The sequence below is a fragment of the Dermochelys coriacea genome, chromosome 11, assembly GCF_009764565.3.
Source record: "Dermochelys coriacea isolate rDerCor1 chromosome 11, rDerCor1.pri.v4, whole genome shotgun sequence".
Taxonomy (NCBI): domain Eukaryota; kingdom Metazoa; phylum Chordata; order Testudines; family Dermochelyidae; genus Dermochelys; species Dermochelys coriacea.
The window spans coordinates 9,179,601-9,199,265 of record NC_050078.2 but is presented as its reverse complement, the minus strand read 5'-3'; the positions used below and the strand labels follow the sequence as shown (position 1 = coordinate 9,199,265).

The following is a 19,665-nucleotide window of genomic DNA, read 5'->3' as shown; positions in this document are numbered from 1 at the left end:
GGAATTGAATTAAGGCCTTCTGAGTCCCTGGCAAGTACGCTAGGCACTGGACCATCCTTCCTGTCTTGTGAATATTTTGTTTCTTTTGCTACCTGGCTCTAACTGCATTGAATAAGAAAATGGAAGGGGAAAATAGCCACTGAATCTTTTCAAACCATTCAAAAAGTTTGGTTGAGTCTTGTTGTATCCACACACATCTGTCCTTCCTCGACAATGATAGGTAATAATAATAATACTTAGCATTTATACAGGGTTTACATCCTTAGAGCACTTTACAGGCACAAACTAAATTAATCCTCAAAACATTCCTATGAGGTAGGCAAATATTAATATACCCATTTTACCAAAGGGGAAGATGTGGCAGAGAGTTTAAGTTATTGACCAAGACCATACATTGAGTCAGTGTCAGAGTAGAACTCAGGAACTTCTGGCTCCTGCTCCAACCTTAGTCCACTACCATGATATAGCCAACTGAGCCTATGGTTGGAAACCTTCCAAGTTCTAATCCTGACTTCTTGTCAAGTTGCTTAAACAGCTCTGTGCCTCAGTTTCCCCATCTGAAAATAAGGGAAATAATATTTTCCTCTCTTTCTGCAGTATTATATGGATTGAATAGTTAAAGTTTGTGAAGTGATTTGAACATCTACAGCACTATAACTGCAAATTATTATAATTAAGATGTAATGATGATTTAATGCACAGGCCTTGTAGCAGCCATGTGTATCGCAGTCATTTCCAGCACGACACAGAGTGGTGGTACACTGTCACGTTCCAATGAAAACAGACTATCAGAAGCAACTATTTACCAGGGAACATAATGCTACAACAGGGGTTCTCAAATTTAATTCCACCACACACCTCTTCTGACAACAAAAATGACTACATGACCCCAGGAGCGGGGACCGAAGCTTCAGCCCGCCCAAGCTCTGCCACGCCAGGTGGGGAGGCTGAGACCAAAGCCCGAGCCCCACCACCTAGGGCTGAAGTCCTTGGGCTTTGGCTTTGGCCTTGGGCCCCAGCAAGTCTAAGTGAGCCCTGGCAACCCCATTAGAAAGGGGTTGTGACTCACTGTGGGGTCCTGACCCACAGTTTGAGAACTGCTGTGCTACAGGAAACTATAGTACCAGGAGTTACCTCTCATTGACTTCAGCAGAGCAGGCTCTATGGGCATGTGGCATGTGCGTATATATGTTCAGACAGGCAGGCCATGCTTTCACTTGGTCTTATCTTTGAAGCACTTAACATCAGCAAACCATGTTCACCGGGACAAACAGTGCAACAGAAACTTCCCACAAAGATCCTCATCCTTTGGAATTTCATAAATTCACAGAATCCAAGGCTAGAAGGGACCATCATGATCATCTAGTCTGACGTCCTGTATAACCCAGGCCACAAAACGTCCCCAAAATAATTCTTAGAACATTAAAATACAGGAAGTTAAGTGTGAGCTTCAAACCCACCAAGCTACAGGTGCTTTTTATCCACAAGGAGAATTTTTGTACGTGGTTTAAATCAAGCATGGACCTGATCCAACCTCCCTAAAACTGAACCCTCCAGCCCTTAAGCTGTGTGGCTAGGGCCCATCTTTAGCTGAAATGAGCCTGCTGCACAGATCTCAGCCCTGCAGAAAGTTGTCGCTGACAAGAAGAAACAGAGAGGTAGACTGTAACTGATTCAGACTGAAGCCAAAGTCAGCAGCTTCTAACTACTTCTGGTTGGGTAAAAGAAAAAAAAAGTTATTTTCACACTTCTCTGCACTTTCTATCATAGAAAGAGTGAAGAGCCGCAAAACTAATTGGAGGGAACAAAGAAGCAAATCTACAGTCAGTCCCTGTTTGAACACGGAGGAACAAACATTCAGTAAGAAGGGAAGGGTAAGATGATGAATGGAGAGTTCCTAATGTTTAAAAGAAGGTTATTACTCAGATGAGGTCGGTAATTACAAATAGCTCTAGCTCCCACTGTTGCAAGATTAAATGTAGGGCAAATTGAATAGTTGTCCCATTTAGATCTTAAAGAACAGCTTGGAATATCCATGGAAGCTGGGATTTTCAATCGGATGCATTCGATGAAGTGAGCTGAAGCTCACGAAAGCTTATGCTAAAATAAATTTGTTAGTCTCTAAGGTGCCACAAGTTCTCCTTTTCTTTTTGTGAATACAGACTAACAAAGCTGCTACTCTGAAACCTACAGTGGTAGAATTATACTTGTAAATTTCCCCATGTAGGCAAGCCCTAAAGTTGGGAGGGGAGCAGAGAGGTGAAGTGATTTGATCAAGGTCATCCAGCAGCTCAGTGGCAGAGTTGAGAACAGAACTCAGATCTGCTGATTCCTACTCTAGTGCCCTATTCACTGAACCATACTAAGGAAAAGGCATGATTTTACTGGAGACCAATGCAAACTCATTTGAAAAGGGATGATATGCTGCGACCTTACACAAACTCATTTGAAAAGGGATGATATGCTGCGACCTTACACTATTATATTAACTTCAAGCTTCTTGTCCTCATTGTTAAAGCTCCTCATGACTCTGCCACTTCTCACTTATTGACCAGTATCACATTGTCTCCATCCCCTGTGCTCCACCAACAAGTCCATCTTTGAACCCTTCTTTAGCCACTGTTCCCAAGCCATTATAGCAGTTTCTTCCCCCTTATCCCTTCAGCATGAAACACCCTGCCTGAAGTGACCATCAGGCCACTCACCTCTCCTCTTTCAAACCTTTTCTCGAGACCCACTGGAGTGTTGTGATGATTAACTAGTTAATGCTTGTACAGAGCATGGAAGGTGAGAAGTGATACATAAAAGCTCAAGTATTATTATTAAAGCAGCTGTCATGGTATCACATGCCAGTTGTGACTTTTATGTACGTTTTTTACAACTCATGCATGGAGAGATTTGTTCTAATTAGCCCTTGATTGTTCTTTTGAAAAAGCTGCTCTGATCACAGAAAATTGCTGAAAGTTACAAAACAATTTCTGAGGAAAGGTAGAATCTTTAAAATATATATCAGAGGCCTGTACAAAATCAGAGATGGAAAAGTCTTAAAAGGACATTCAGAGGTGCTGAATACATGCAGCTCCACTAACTTCAGCTAGAGTTGTGGGTAGAGCTGGTCAGGAATTTTCTGTCTAAATGTGTTTCCCCCCAAGTCCCCATCAGAAATGCAATTTCTGCCAAATGCTGCTTTTGCTGAAATTTTTTGATTTTCTATCAGGAAAACAGAAATGAAATATTTTGGTTCAGGTTGGGTCAACTCAAATCAAAATATTTCAGTTTGTCCAACTGAATCTAAACATTTTATTTCAGGTCAGTCAGACATTAATCTGTGACTGACTGAATTGCCATGGCATCTCGTGCCCCCATGGGCTGGGATCCTTGACTGGACTAACAGATTTATTTGGGCATCAGCTTTCATGGGTTAAAAAAACCACTTCCCCATGACTCCATGCATCTGAAGAAGTGGGTTTTTTACCCACGAAAGCTTATGCCCAAATAAATCTGTTAGTCTTTAAGGTGCTACCAGACTCCTCGTTGTTTTTGTGGATACAGACTAACATGGCAACCCCCTGATACTTGACTGGACTACATCTCCCACTCTGCACTGCTGCTTTCCCTGTGGTTGAACCATTGTAGGACATTATGGGAGTGCTATGATTGCTGTGCATGATGGGAGATATCCAGCTGGGGAGCCTAGCTCATGGGGTGAGAGTTGGGGCATGAGGCACCAAGTCATAACTCTAATGAGGCACCAGAGCAGCTCAGGTAGATGCTGGCCAATGTTGAATTGAAACAAAATGCAACATTTCCAAATTAACATATAGTGATAAACTCAAGCTCAATCTATTTATCTTAACGAAGAGAAGATTAAGGGGTGACTTGATTATAGTCTGTATGTTTCTAGATGGGGAACAAATATTTAATAGAGGGCTCTTCAATCTAGTGGAGAAAGGTAAAACATGATCCAAAGGCTGGAAGTTGAAGCTACACAAATTCTGAGTGGAAATAAGACATACATTTTTAATGGTGAGAGTAATTAACAACTGAAACAACCATGGATTGTGGTGGCATCACTGAATTTTTAAATCAAGAGTGGATGTTTTTCTAAAAGATCTGCTTTAGGAATTATTTGGGGACGTTCTATGGTCTGGGTTATACAGCAGACTAGATGTTTACAGGGGTCCCTTCTGGCCTTGGAATCTATGAACTTTTCATTCCGCAAAAAAATAAATAAAATAAAATTCAATTTTTGATTTTGATTGGGTTAACAATAAATGTCAAAATATCGGCATTTCCTTCAGAATGGAAATTCCAATCTTCAACAAGCTCTAGTTGTGAGTGCTCAGACCTGCTGAAAAACAGGTCCCTTTTGTATTGAAAGGTTTCAGAGTAGCAGCCGTGTTAGTCTGTATTCGCAAAATTGGATGAAGTGAGCTGTAGCTCACGAAAGCTTATGCTCAAATAAATGTGTTAGTCTCTAAGGTGCCACAAGTACTCCTTTTCTTTTTGCAGATACAGACTAGCATGGCTGCTACTCTGAACCCCATGATTCTGTAAATGTGATCACCAGTATTGGGCATGCACCTCTCAAAATCTGTATGTAATAAAGGAGGATGGTGCCAGTAAATGTGCAGTAGTCTCTCCCAGGGCTCATCCGATACATATGCTTGGGAGGGCAGGAAATTTCTTTCAGATCTCTTTTTCATTTACTACAAGAAATAAATATGCGGACTTATTAGCCGGGGGGGCGGCCAGATTGGTTTTTTAGGTCGTATGCTTTCTGCTGTTGTGTGTTGTTGCACTCCTAAACTCAAAGCTCAAGAGATATGCCTCTTTGCCCTAATCGTGCTGACTACAGCATGTTTATCTTTCCCTGATATGCTATCTTCATCAATTTTACCAGCCCCCAGATGATTGCACAAGTTGCTGTCCCCATGCATCATGCTGAAACCTTCTTCTGAACCAGTGCAGAAAGAGGAATTTGTCATCAACTCTTCTGTTCGCTTGACAATAACACAGCCTAATATTTCATGAAAATGAAGTGCCCAGAGCACTCCTGATAGTTTACAGGTGTGATAAAGAACAGTCAGATGGATATTGTCAGCCATTAAACAGTTTGCAATAGCAGAGCTCTGAAAAGGAAACAAAGGTCTGTGGACCCTTCTCAGTGTCAAAAGTTGTGTCAGTGATGTAAAGAATGATGCTAAGAGCAATTCCATACTCAGGAGAGAAGAAGCTCTTTCTGAGAGCTTTCTACCTACATGCAAGACTTCCTCGTAATCTATGTTTGCTTTGAGACATCAATATTGCTTGCTATGCACTGTAGAAGGGTCAAGCATACTTTTTGTAAGTTACCAGGGCTGAAATAGTCCATCCTTCTCTCTTTCTTTCTGGGCAATGCACCAGGAATCCAACTCCCAAGAACCCATATAATGTTTCCCTCAATAAGTCACAGAAACCCTGCTCCTGTACCTTGTTGGATCTCTTTATTTGAGATTAGCTCAGTTGCCTTGCAAACTTTGATGCCTCATTACAAATTGCAAAGAAACATGAAGTGAACACAATGAAAACCCATCAGCTCATTGCATCAGGTCGACAAGACAATTTATGCCAAGACGGTTACCTGTGTGGCTGGGGAAGCTGGTGGCATACCCTCAACTTCAGTCTTGACTTTGCTGCGCTTGTGAATTACTGGATTGACTGTGCTGCTCACGGCTGACTCGCTGCTCTGCTTGCTCTAGGAAAGAAAAATTGGGGGTGATGTGGCATTAGAGTTTGAAGGAAAAATGATGCAATACAGCCTCATAACATCATCTCCAGTTTATGGCAAACTGGTGCGGAAAAAGAACTGGGCTGGTTATCGGGGCCACCTGTCCAGGACACAGACCAGTGCTGGTTGTCTAAACTAGGTGAATTTTACCCATTTGGAGTGTGCATGGAGAAAGACACAGATTGAGAAAGAGAGAGAGAGAGAGAGAGAGAGAATAAAGGAAAGAGGGAAGGCCTGAAAAAAGCAGTTGTGCATATCTAGAGATGCCATTCCCCACTCAGCCACTGCTTCAGTTTCAGAACTATCTAGATCCTGTCAAATTTAGCCAATTGTTGATTAAGACCCACACTGCCACCCCTCCACCCCAAGAACAAGCCATGGTTTATTTCTCCAAACAAGATGAAATAACATGGTAAGAAACCAAATAGTTTCTATATTCTGGCTTCATGTGGCGTTGTCTTTATACTGTGTGTGTACAAGAAAGAGGGTGTACACACTTGACTTTGCTCCAGAAAAAAATAAGAGAGGCTACAAGAGAAAAAGCACAATGTGACACACACACAAACAACAGTCAATTAAACTAGAATATTAAAACTGTAATGACATTGCTGTTATTTACTCAAGATCCATACAGTATTTATGTAAACAGACACCCCACTTCCACCACCTACATTATTTTGGAACTCAGTTTGTTAGGAATGAAATAAAGCAGAAGAACACAAAACCAGTCAAATAACCCTTCAATAACAAACCAGAGTGTGCAGTCCAGCACCCATGAGATACTCTAGAATAATAAACCAATATGGACAGTCTACTCCAGAACAATAAAATACAATAATAAACTGAAATGGGTATGTAATGGAGTGAAATAATTCTTTTGGTAGTAACACAATGGTACTTTAAACTTCCAAGTACTGAGAGTAAGAAGCCAAAATTATTAAAAATATGCCATGTATACTCACTAATATTCAGCTGGTGTGTGTACTCAAGGTTTTCATATATTTGGTGCCTGTGCATCCATTGTATATGGCTAATTTTGAAAATTGGGCCCACAAGTTTGTAAAACGGACAATAAAATCAATACAATTTACACCCAAACCAAGAGCCCATTTCACAAATGTCTTCCCAATGTCATTTGAAAAGTGGGGGGGCATGTTAAAAATTCCTCTGGAATGGATTTCTAAAATGAAAAACAGCCCCTTCTTTAGCACAAAAGGGAAACTGGGATCTGACGTGGCCATCAGTCCTAAAATGCTTTGCTTTTTGTGTCTTAGCAAACATAGTGAGGGAAAGAATATGGTGGTTTTAAAAACATCTGCATGATTTACAACATTAGCAGAGGAGCAGGTCAAACAAAGGAAAAACAGATTGGTGAATAAACTACTTCAATTTGATTCACTGCTTTTAAACTCCAATATAGGAAAGCGTTTAAGCATGTGCTTATGTCCCTTTGACTTTAATGGCACCTAAGAACTTAAGTGTTTCACTAATAGGGATAGACTTATACATATGGCTAAGTGCTTTGCTGAATAAAGGCCCTAGAGGGTCATATGTTATTTGCAAATATGCACATGGCTGCTTCACAGTCACAAAAATGCTTTGTAATTACATCTGATGTTTGCTGTTTGCTATTTGTCACTCTCCTGTTGAAAAGTTTCATCATCCAATCAGGGAGTAGAAAATATAACATGCCCAATCACATGAATAGCAGTCACCATGAACATTATGGGTGAAATCCTGGCCCTACTGAAATCAATGGGAGTTTTGCCATCAATGGAGCCAAGTTTCACCCTGAGTGGTCTACTTGTTGTAACCCATCTGTGAGTCTTTGCTCCCCCATAGACCACATTTACAGAATTATGAGACTGCTTGATACCCTGGATGGGACACCCAACGCTTGCACTGATGAACACTGGATACATGAGCAGAATTTAGGAATGGCCTGATAACTTAAACCAAGAAAAATCCTGAATGCATTTAATTTTTGCTCAGATTTTCAGATGCACTGCCCACCCACAACTCCAACTAAAGTCAATGAGAGCTGCAGAGGCTCAGAACCTCTGAAAATTAGGCCCTATTTGATCAGCTCTAATGGATATGCTTTTTCAAGTGCAGCTAAATTTCACTGTTTGGCTGTATTAAACACATCACATTACCTGAACTGGCTCCTACCTGATTAGAGTCAGAGATGCAGCTGTTGTTATTACTGATCTGAGCGGGAGCTGGGTTGACAGAGATAACTGCCATGTGTTGTCGTGGAGGAAACGTGGGGGAAGGCTGGATCAAAGGAGGTGTATGTCCAAATGCTGAGCTCAAGCCTCTCTGCTGATTCAGGATCTGCTGGTAAGTCACTGGGTTAATGGGATGGGGGAAGCTGAATGCTGGACTGCAATAAATATACAAATAGAGGAGGAAAAATTACAAGGAGAAGTTATTTTAAAAAAAGAATTAAAACCTTGGTTAGTGATTGGAGTAAGGGTAGAACTTCCTGCTGATTATGGGAAAGAGGATAAAGTGGGGAAACTAGCTTTTCTTTAATCTTCCATGATATACAGTATGGGATATTTTTTACACAGATATTATTGGTCTCATCTGTACTTTGGTATATTTATGGACCCCATCTATTCACACAATACTGCTAGAGATTTCTTTTTTTACGATGTTTGAAAAGAGTGGATTCCAATGGGGGAAAAACTCACACATCTTGCTTTTCAAGAATGCAAGGTTTTTCCAGGTAGACCTTTTTTGCAACTTCCCAAGCTTGTGGCTACGCTACTCTGAATACAGAAGTGAAGTCACCTGGCTGTCAGGCACAAATTGCAGAGGGAACATTTAACAATCAATTTTACATATTTAAAAAATATGAAATTTACCCTGCATTCAACTGAGCTGGAAGATGACTCACGGGACTACTAAAATATGTAACCCTTCTTCTGCAGGTCATTAGTTCAACCCCAATTTAGATCACTCATAGCCAGAAACCATTCCCATCTAATGGTTATTTGGTTGCCAGTGTGGTTTCAGACTAGGATGTAGTAGACACGCCATAAAAACTACCATCAAAACTGCCAACTTTGCTAGTAGTGTTCCAATTCTGCTGCTATCAATCTGGCACTTTAGGGGCTGATCCAATGAACATTTATATACATGTAACTTTACTCACAAGCAAAATTACCCACAGGCACAAGTGCTTGCAGGACTGGGCCTTAATTAGAAGTATGTTCATGTTTTTATTTTAAATAATAAACTTGACTAGGCAATTAAGGCTGCTTCTATTTTAAACCAGTTAATGACAACATGACCAAAAAGCAAAGGCCAAAGTCACTCCCTGTTAAAAAGCCCTTGTGGCTAAATAAATGTTAATGGTTAATGACATAATAAGAGCTGATGACAGGTTACTGTAGAGCAACTGTTCTATATAACGGAACCATCAGAAAACTCACTTTACAACATATGATCATCCCTCTGTGGTGAGATGCATTAATTTGCGTCACTGCTGCCACTGATGAACTTTTAAGTGGTTAAAAATAAAAAAGTCAATCTGCACACAATTTATTAGCCGTTAAACTGTTTTCTATGTATGACACACACTTAAAATTCTTAAGATTTAACATATGCCTTGTAAAATACATATTAAATGGTTCTAAATTATTATTATTATTATTATTGTTATTGTTATTATTATTATTATTATTGTGGTAATGCCTAGAGGCCTAGTCAAGGATCAGGACCCAATTGTGATAAGCAACGTACACAGATATAATGAAAAGATAGTTCCTGGCTCAAACAGTTTACAGTTTAAGTATAAAACGAGACTTGAGGTGGATCCAATAGATGGGGAGAACTCATGGGAACAGTGGGATGATAAGTATGACTAGTAGTTAAAATCTTGAGGTTTCCTAAAGCTAGAATTATATTGTAAGCACTTCAAAAATTTTACTTGACAAAGCAACTTTTCTATTAATGTCTAACTTTTTACTAACAATAAGCTCAATCATTTTTTAGGACTGCATCGCTTCTATGAACTCTTGCATTTCTTTCTAGGTGTCTATAATAACATTATTAATAGGAAAAAAAGCCCATACCCTAACTTCTCAGTGGTAAAAATAATAATACTACAGTGTGAAACCTGCCTTAAGCAACAACTCAAGGATCTGACAAAATTTGTTCTTTTAAGGGAAGTGATTTTTAATTAAGGATGGAACAGGATTTTACTCAAGAGCCTAGATTTTTAAAAATCAGCGTTTAAATTTAGGCTTCTAAGTCCATACAGGAATTAATTTTTTAAAATCTTGGCCAATACATTTGGGGATACTTTGAGGTAGTCTTTTAAGATGTGAGATTTCCTAAAAAGGCCATTCAAGCCATTCAGAGCAAACATTTTAATAGATGAATTTAGCCTTTCTTCTGCTTGCAGAGAGGTATGAACATATTATTATTAATAAAAATCTGGCAACCAGTATTCCCTCCCCATAAAAATATATACATATACTCTAAAGTACCATCATATCCACCATTGCAGAAGAAACAGGCTAAATGCAGATTACCCTTCCACATGCATGAAACCAAAGAGAGGTTTCATTTTAATATACAACACAGACCCAATGTACATTTTTTGGAACAAGATTCTATACAATCCTAAATGGCCAACGCTTGAAAGGTTCCTTTCGTACAGCTTTAGTTCTGACAATGGAATAATTATATAGGCACAAGATCAAAGAAACAAAAGTCTAAATGGAGCTGCTTGCACTGCTTTACCTTATTGCCCCTGCAGATAAATGACCATAGGAGCCACTAGCAGCAGAACTACTTCTGGAGTTATTAATATAAGCCACCAGGGAGTTAGGGGAGGTCCTGATCATTGTCTGAAGATCAATGCTGGCATCAGACAGCGGGGATATGGAGAGGGCTCGCTTTCTGCTTAGTCTTGGAGTAACCCTTGGGCTTGAAAATCTTGACACTGTAGGAAAGAAAAAAAAAGTGTGCCTAGTTAGACAAAAGCAGGCGCTACTTGTTTCAGTTTTTATAGGAAGAATAAATGAAAGCAGTTAACAGCACAGTACCTTGCTTTGTAACACCTATTTTAACATTGGGAGTGGGATTTGACCTGGGAACACATGGAAGAGTTGTGTGCATGTGCATGTACACACACACACACACACACACACACACTCTTTCTCTCTCTCTCTGTGACTCACATACACTACGGAAAAATTCTTTTTGTTGCCATTACAGTGATTCTTATGGAAGAGAAGAAGCAGGAGTCAGCTGCAATAATTATAACGGGGATTCTTGACTGAGGCTGCTGAACTCAAATGCAGCCTTTGGTTTTGCCTGATTTTCCAGCTCTCAGGCTGCCTGATTCCACCACACAGGCTCTTCTTGAGACCCAGATTTAGCACAGAACGTAAGTATGTGATTAACTTTAAGCATGTGAGTGATCCCATTGAGGTTGATGAGGTAGCTTGCTGAATCAGGGCCAATAAGCCCTGAGCAAGGATTATCACTTTCTCACTTGCACCACTTCTGCACTGACATAACTTCAGTGGCTTCACCAGTTAGGCTACCACTTTCTTAAAAAAATAGGGCCCAATCATGCACATGCTCTGTGTAAGGGGTTTCTGGGGTCTGACTCAAAGTCCACTTAAATCAATGTGAGTCTTTCCATTGACTTCCATGGACTTTGGATGAGGCCCTTGTTGCATTAGCAATGACTGCAGGATCTGCTATCTAGTTTGTCTTGCTGTGTGTTTTTACAGCACCTAGCCCAGTGGGGACTTGGTCCATAACAGGGTTCTGAGGTGCTATACAATACACAGTACAAAGAAATAACATATCAATAACAGTAATACTTTTATTCATTTTGATTTTCTAAAAAACAGATGAAATGCCGATTGCCAGAGTTTTCACTAAATGAAGAGTCTGCAGGGTGGGTAACAAGCTGTTCATTCACTAGAAAAGCCTGGATAAACATGAGGTTCCAAAGGGTCCATTTTTAATTAGTTTTACCTAAAAATAATTAACAGATGTATTTATTCCTCCATTCTTTACTCACAGATATATGCTGTAAGGTTGCAGAAGAAACACTGCACTCTTCTTTCCAAACTGAGTGGTTTCCAATGCTTGCTTTAAGGTCCCTGCTGCACATAGTGATAACTATGGAACTACTTATTATTGGCACCTCCAAAATTATACACCCCAAATTTTACATTAGAAGGGACTGCTTGGCTCACAGGGATGATAATGGGACATGATGCCCTGTGCATCTCATCCCTAGTAGACCTGGCTGGAAAATGGGGGGAGGGGACAATCATGATTTCACCCCTCCATTTTTCAATAACATTTTGAAACTTCTGACCAGCTCTAATCACAAGTTCAGATCCAGATGAGGTGAGCGTCAGTTAAAAAAACATTCCCATATGATGACGGTTTGGGGACCTATGTTAAATGGGATGGAGGCCTGATTCTTAGCAGAGGGGCATCTTTTTTACCAAAAAACACCATCAAATTGGGCAACTGTTGGCACCCTCATTAGCATTCTCAGAAGAGGGGCTCTACTGAATGAGAAAAGGGGGAGAGATGTAGAAAGCTTCTTGTGTTCATGTGAATACACTTGTAGATACCTGGGTGATGGACAAGGTTTAACAACCAAGAGTGATAGAAGTACAGCATGGAGATGGAGACTGCACTGCACTGATCCCTAGATCCTCTCCAAGCTTAGGGGTGAATGTAGGGAAGCTGCTGACCTTGCTTTCAGTCCTTGGAGGACAAAAAAGAGCTTCAGTCTCTAGGGCTGTCAATCAACACCTTGCACCAGAACTAAATTAACTTAAAACAGAAAAAGCCCCTGAAGATTACTCTGAACACAGTGATTTTCAATGACTTAGCGGTAAGAGAACTGGACTGGAATAGCACCGCAACAGAGCGTAAGGAGAATCTTAGAAATTGTGTATGTGCATTTGTCTAGGGGAGGGAAGGAAATGAAATAAGCACTAGCACAATGCTGAGCATCCAGTTAATGAAAGAGGTGACACTCCAGGAGCCTAGAAAGTAAATTAAGAGTTTTAAGAAAACCTATTTGACAGATCAAGAATAAAGTGCAGGCTCTTACCCTCAGAGGGGACCTGCCAGCGCCTGGACCCTATTAACAACTGTCAGTCAATCAGGCATGAAGTCATTTCCACCTTACCTGGTTTTGGTTGTGGGAGTCTGAAGTAAATGGAGAGCTTATACTGGACTAATTTGGACTCTCTCAGCACTTAGATGTGTTAGTGATTGGAACATGCGACGTCGAAGGGCAAATTCTGACTGACACCATCTGCAAATCAATGGAGTTGCACAGGCTGTAGTCAGGGCAGAATTTGGGTCTGAGCTTTGCAAAATATTAGAGGATTAGATCCAAATATTTGCTGAGGCCTATCTACATCTGGAACTGTTGGTCACACGGAAAGTAGTGGGAGCAGCATATATACTGTGGTAGGTCACCTATTTTTCTAGGTTTTTGTATTTAGAAGATGCCACTGCCATGTAATCCGAAATGACTACCTGCTAGGCTCCTGCTAGCCTGCTAATAGGCCCATGTGACAAACCCAATCTGCATTCAGCACCTGCATTTCAAGCCTCTTTCCTCAATGCATCCGATGAAGTGAGCTGTAGCTCACGAAAGCTTATGCTCTAATAAATTTGTTAGTCTCTAAGGTGCCACAAGTACTCCTTTTCTTTTCCTCAGTAGGTGAGAGTGCAGTGTTACAAATTCTTTCTTTTCCAGCAGCTGACTCTGCTGAGCCCCTACCTCACAGGGGGCTCGTGAGGATAAGTCCATTAAAGACTGTGAGGCACTCAGGAACTTATATGGCCCCCATTACCATAGTTGTAGTATCTAAGATAGATAGGCAGATGGTAAGGGCTCTTGTTTTTCCATACCTGCCTCACCTGCTAGGGCATCAATGGGGACCAATTACTATTTATGTATTGACAAATGTATGTTAGGCACTTTACAGACAAATACGAGGACAAGATCCCAGCCTTGCAGACAACACATATAGGTGAGGGGTGGTGAGATGGGATGTAACAAAAAGCGAGGGACAGAGCAGCAATGTAGCCAATGTGTCTTGCAGCTTCCATAATGTGTGTGAGATCTTAAAAACTGGTCATTCATTAACCCTTCTTTGAGGGGTGTAGTAGGATTTCAATTCACTTTGATCTAGTGCCCCTAACTGTTTTGTATGGGTGTACTCATATACACCACACCTCAGAATAAATGAATTTTATGCTCACAACAACCCTCTGTGAGAGGGAAGCTCTATGACTAGCCTCATTTTACAGACGGGGAACTGAAGCACAGATAGATTAAGTGATTTTCCCAAGATCACACAGGAAGTCTACATTAGAGGCAGGAATGGAACCCAGGGCTCTTAAGTCTCAAGCCAGAGTTCAATCCATTAGATCACCCTTACTACTAGCTCTCAGCTGTATAAGAAGCATTTGGATTGATTCTGACAACTCCTTTCTGCAATTCCATTTCACAGCATCTCCCCAATCACAAGGTGGAAGTGCCACTTTATTGTGGCTAATGCTAATGCAACCAAGAGACTCAACAACCCAGTGTTGCCAGCTTCTGTGATATTACTTCAAGTTTCACAATCTTTGGAATTTTTTTTAGAACTTTTGCTCCTGGAAATACATGATTAGGTGAGAATCATGGCTTTCCTTTTCGTTTTTTCAAAAGTAAGTGTCTAGCCCTCATGGTTTTAAAGAAAAGCTTAATCTGACCCAAATGCAACCTAAAGTCTCAAAAGCCAGAAGTCAAATATAAAGAATTTAAATTTTATTTTAAAAAAATCTCATGAGTGATAAGACTTTGGGGGAGCCTGACTCCTGATTTTTGAGTGGTTGGGGTTGGCCACACTGAACCTTATTCTTGCCAGATTTGGTGCCATCTAAGTGGCAAGCTGGGGATGGACAGGCAGTTTTAAGGATGCAAATGCATTATAGATGCAAACATTTACTGAAAAAGGCAAGTCTGCTAATAGCAATAAAACCACTGAAGGATTTGTGTTAACCCATTTGAACAGTAAAGTCTACCATGGTGCTGCTATTCCTGATCTGAAGAGAAGGTAAAAAATGAACTACGCAAGCAGAGATTGGCTAGAAACAAAAAGTCAGAAGCAAAAATTGCCAAACTTTGGATATGGACCTCAGACATTGCAGATGGCCCTTAAAACTTGGGCCTGAACACACATCCTGCATCCAAACATCTCCTAACTTTAGGAATGTTCCAATCTGGATTCAGATCCGAACCGTGAGGCTGGGGCCTCTCTCTAACATAGAATAAACATTTAAATATCTTAAGTTAACATTCTGGGTTTGGAGATAGGCCCTAGCCTCAAGGTTCAGATCTGGATCCAGACTGGAACATTCCCAAAGTTTTGGGTTGTTTAGATCCAAAGTTAGTTACGCCCATGTAGAAACTGGAGGCAGCATAGTCAAATGGCTGGAGCATTGGACTGAGACTCCTATTCTCACTGATCTGATGTGTGACCTCCGGCAAGTCAGTCAATGCCTCTGTTTTCTCCCACATCATTTGCCTTGTTTATTTAGATTGTAAGTATTTTGGGGTAAGGATTGTCTGTTATTATGTGTTTGTACAGCACCTAGCACAATCAGGCTCTACTCTGAGTTGAGGTCTCTAGGTGCTACTATACTACAAATTATATTTATCTAGATATAGATATTGTTTTCTGCATTTGCATTCCCACAGTCTTCTATTTCTGTAACAGAAGGAAGCAGGCCACATTTGACAGTCATATTTATCTCTGTTACTCCCACACCTCAAGGGAGATCTGTTTATTAATGTGCCACTTCCCTTGATAAATTACTAAATAGAAAGAAAAGCCTTGTACTCATTTCTCGCTGCTCCTTCCAGTGATTTATGTCCACAGAGCCGGTTCAGCCATCGGTCCCCATTAATCTGTAGAGGGAAGAAGTCCTGATGTCCAACAGAAGCTCTGGTTTTATTGGTGCAACCATTCAGCGCACCCTCCACTGCACGTAGGTAAATTCTTCTCCCCCCCCACCCCCATGTAAAACTCTGCTGGAAGCTGTCAGATTCTGCAAGCTGGCCTGGGACTTTTCTAGCACAAATCAAATAATATGCATTTTATTAGTGTCTGCTCTAATTTAGATCTTCCAGGCACTGTGGGATGTGTAAAGTGTTCTGATAGAGGATCTATGAGGCTGGGTGTATGTTTTACATTAGGGTCTCTCCGATATTAGGGGTTTTCACACATAGCTTTGACCTCAAATCATGTTACACATGAATGATTCCGCTTCCAGTGCGGATAGCAACACAAAGTACCCAAGAAGGAAGGTGGCTAGGGAATATAAAGTTTGTTTTACTACATAGAAAATAAGCAGTAACAACCGGAGGAGAAGAATATATCTATGATAATTATCCAAAGCAGGTAATTAGCAGCACCATGGACATTGTTAATAACCCTAACCTGCACCACTTTTCGCTCCCAGTGCAGGGCACATTTCTTTGACTTTGCCTTTGCTTATAGAAACGCATAGCAACACGCCTGTTTAACTACAAAAACAACAACAAAACACCACACATGTGCTACCGAAACAAGCCACTTTACTCCACACACTTCTCCTCCTGGGGAGAGGATTAGAGAGCAAAAAACACATGACAGATATTCATTCACATTGCACGATGGGAAGTCAGTCAGATACTATGGGGATGAGCATGGGATAAAAACCTATATAGTACAGAATAGAATAATACTATTGGCCTGACCTAATCCCTTACGGTGTCACACACTAATATTAGATGATAAACAGCAAGACAAATAACAACGAAGAGACACTTTCGTCAGGTTTGTCAGGGGGAGTTGAACTTGGGACTTCTAGATATAAAGCATGAGCCTTCACTCCCCTGGGCTAAAGGTCCAACATGTCCCCATGACACCTTTCAAAGGCAAATTTCAAGGAACTTTCCAGATATTAATTAAGCCTCATGATACCCTGTGAGGCAGGTAAATATTAGACCCATTTTTCAAACACCTAGCCTTGTGTCTAACCACAAAGACCCTTAAAATAAACTTGAAAAGTAAAGTCTCTCCCATCCCAGGCTCCCACTGCACACAGCCCCTCCTCCCTGAGGCTCCGTCCTTCTGCTCTCCCAGCATTCTCACTCCCAATTGCCAGGTTTATCTGTAGGAGTCTACTTGCTTCCAGCAGCCTCTATCTCCCTGAGAACTCTTTCTTTCTGCAGGGCTTGCAGCCTGGCATCTTCCTGCTACTCTTCATAGGGGCCAGATGATCCTTGCTTAGGTCTGTCTACTTAGTAACTAAGTGTTGGCTGACTACAGGCCTCTAGCCCTTAAGGGGAAAGCCACCCTGTTACAGGCAGTTTCCTTATTCTGAAATTGTCGAAAGGTCCCTTTCAAACTCTCAAAAACTCTCACGGGAAAGGGAAAAAACATTTCCCACTCAGCTGTACTAAAAAGTGACATTCCGAAGGCCAGACTGCCAGTCAATGGCAAAGTGAGACTATCCTTAGAGATGTGACACCCAGTTGCCTGCACTAGTCAGTAGGTAAGACTCTCACCCAACTAAGAACCTAGTATTCCTAGCAGGCATGGTCTTGTTCCTTTAAGAAAAACCCCTGTCCCTCCTGTGTCAGTGGCAGCTGAACTAGAGCTTCTTCTACCACTTCTATTTCAGCTCAAGCTAAAGCCCATTAAAGTCAATGGGAGTCTTTCCACTGACCTTGATGGATTCAGGATCAGGGACTAAATATGGATTTAGCAGCCTATCGTTAGGCACACAGGTTGGAAAATTTTGGCCTTTATTTTTCAATTAATTTCCCTTCCCCAAACTCATAATGCACTAAGTTTTTGAAAAAAAAAAAACCTCATGGCCTGATCCCAATTAGTGCTTAGAATTAAAGGTGCTGAACACCTCTCATGATCAGGCCCGAACTGCGTGAGAATGATGATCTGTTTTTGTTAAAGTTAGAAAGACTTTATTATACCTACCTGAGAACTCTAGAATTCTTCATCCTGAAATATATATATATTTCTGATAATGAAGAACAGAAAATGTTAAGCCAAAAGAATTCCCCCGATCCTTCAGCCCCAATTGAGAAGATTCAAAATGCGGGTTTAGAATGGAATGGGAATGAGGTTTAAACTAGAAGTTTAACTACGGACCCTCGATATGGAATTGTGGAGAACATCCCACATAAGATCAATAAAAACTTTACTTTACTCCCTAAGAGCAAAAGAATGGCAGTACTGGGTCAGACCAATGGTCCATTTAGCCCAGTATCCTGTCTTCTGACAGTGGCCAGTGCCAGATTCTTCAGAGGGAACGAACAGAACAGGCAATTATCAAATGATCCATCACCTTCATCCAGTTCCAGTATCAGATAGGGAGTGGTTTAGGAACACCCAGAGCATGGGGATTTATCCATGACCATGTTGGCTAATAGCCATCAATGGACCTTTCCTCCATGAACTAATCTAATTCTTTTTTGAACCTAGTTATACTTTTGGCCTTCACAACATCCCCTTGCAATGAGTTCCACAGGTTCACTGTGCATTGTGTGAAGTACTTCTTTTTCTTTGTTGTAAACCTGCTGCCTATTATTTTAATTTAACAGGGTGACCCCTGGTTCTTGTGTGATGTGAAGGTGTAAATAACATTTCCTTATTCACTTTCTCCACATCATTAATGACTGTATAGACCTCGATCGTATCTTCTCATATCTCTTTTCTAAACTGAACAGACCCAGTCTTTTTATTCTCTCCTCGCAGGGAAGCTGTTCAATATCCCTAATAATTTTTGTTGTCCTTCTCTGTACTTTTCCCCCAATTCTAATGTATCTTTTTTGAGATGGGGCGACCAGAACTGCATGCAGTGTTCAAGAGATGGGTGTACCCTGGTTTTATACACTGGCATTATGATATTTTTTATCTTATTATTTATCCCTTTTCTAATGGTTCCTAACATTCTGTTAACTTTTTTGATGACCACTGCACATGGAGTGGATGTTTTCAGAGACTTATCCACAATGACTCCAAGATCTCTTTCTTCAGTGGTAACAGCTAATTTAGACCCCATTATTTTGTATGTATAGTTGGGATTATGTTTTCCAATGTGCATTATTTTGCATTTATCAACATCGAATTTCATCTACCATTTTCTTGCCCTGTTACCCAGTTTTGCAAGATACCTTTGTAACTCTTCTCAGTTTGCCTTGGACTTAACTATCGTAATTTTACATCATCTGCAAACTTTGCCACCTCCCTGTTTACCCTTTTTTCCAGATCATTTATGAATATGTTGAATAGCCCTGGTCCCAGGATAGACCCTTGGGGATGCCATTATTTACCTCTCTTCACTGTGAAGACTATTTATTCCACCCTTTGTTTCCTATCTTTTAACCAGTTACTGATCCATGAGAGGACCTTCCTTCTTATCTCAGGATTACTTACTTTGCTTAAGAGCCTTTGGTGAGGGACCTTGTCAAAGGCTTTTTAAAAGTTCAAGTACACTATATCCACTGGATCATCCTTGTTCACGTTTCTTGACACCTCAAAGAATACTAATGGATTGGTAAGGCATGATTTCACTTTACAAAAGCTATGTTGACTCTTACCCAACATATCATGTTCATCAATGAGTCTGATAATTCTATTCTTTACTATAGTTTCAACCAATTTTTCTGGTACTGAAGTTAGATTTACTGGCCTTTAATTCCCAGAATGGCTTCTGGAACCTTTTTAAAAAATCGGCATCACATTAGTTATCCTCCAGTCATCTGGTACAGAGACTGATTTAAGTGATAGTTTACATACCACAGTTAATAGTTCTGCAATTTCCTA

The 19,665-nt window shown here is 40.6% G+C and overlaps 1 protein-coding gene across 1 annotated transcript in view; it reads right to left on the bottom strand.

The window, feature by feature from the left end:
- GLI2 (GLI family zinc finger 2) overlaps positions 1–19,665 on the bottom strand; it is a 271,143-nt gene that overhangs the window by 25,880 nt on the left and 225,598 nt on the right. Inside the window, 3 exon segments of the mRNA XM_038422722.2 lie at positions 5,624–5,737; positions 7,943–8,156; positions 10,529–10,730. Of these exon segments, the coding sequence (XP_038278650.1) occupies positions 5,624–5,737; positions 7,943–8,156; positions 10,529–10,730 (530 nt within the window).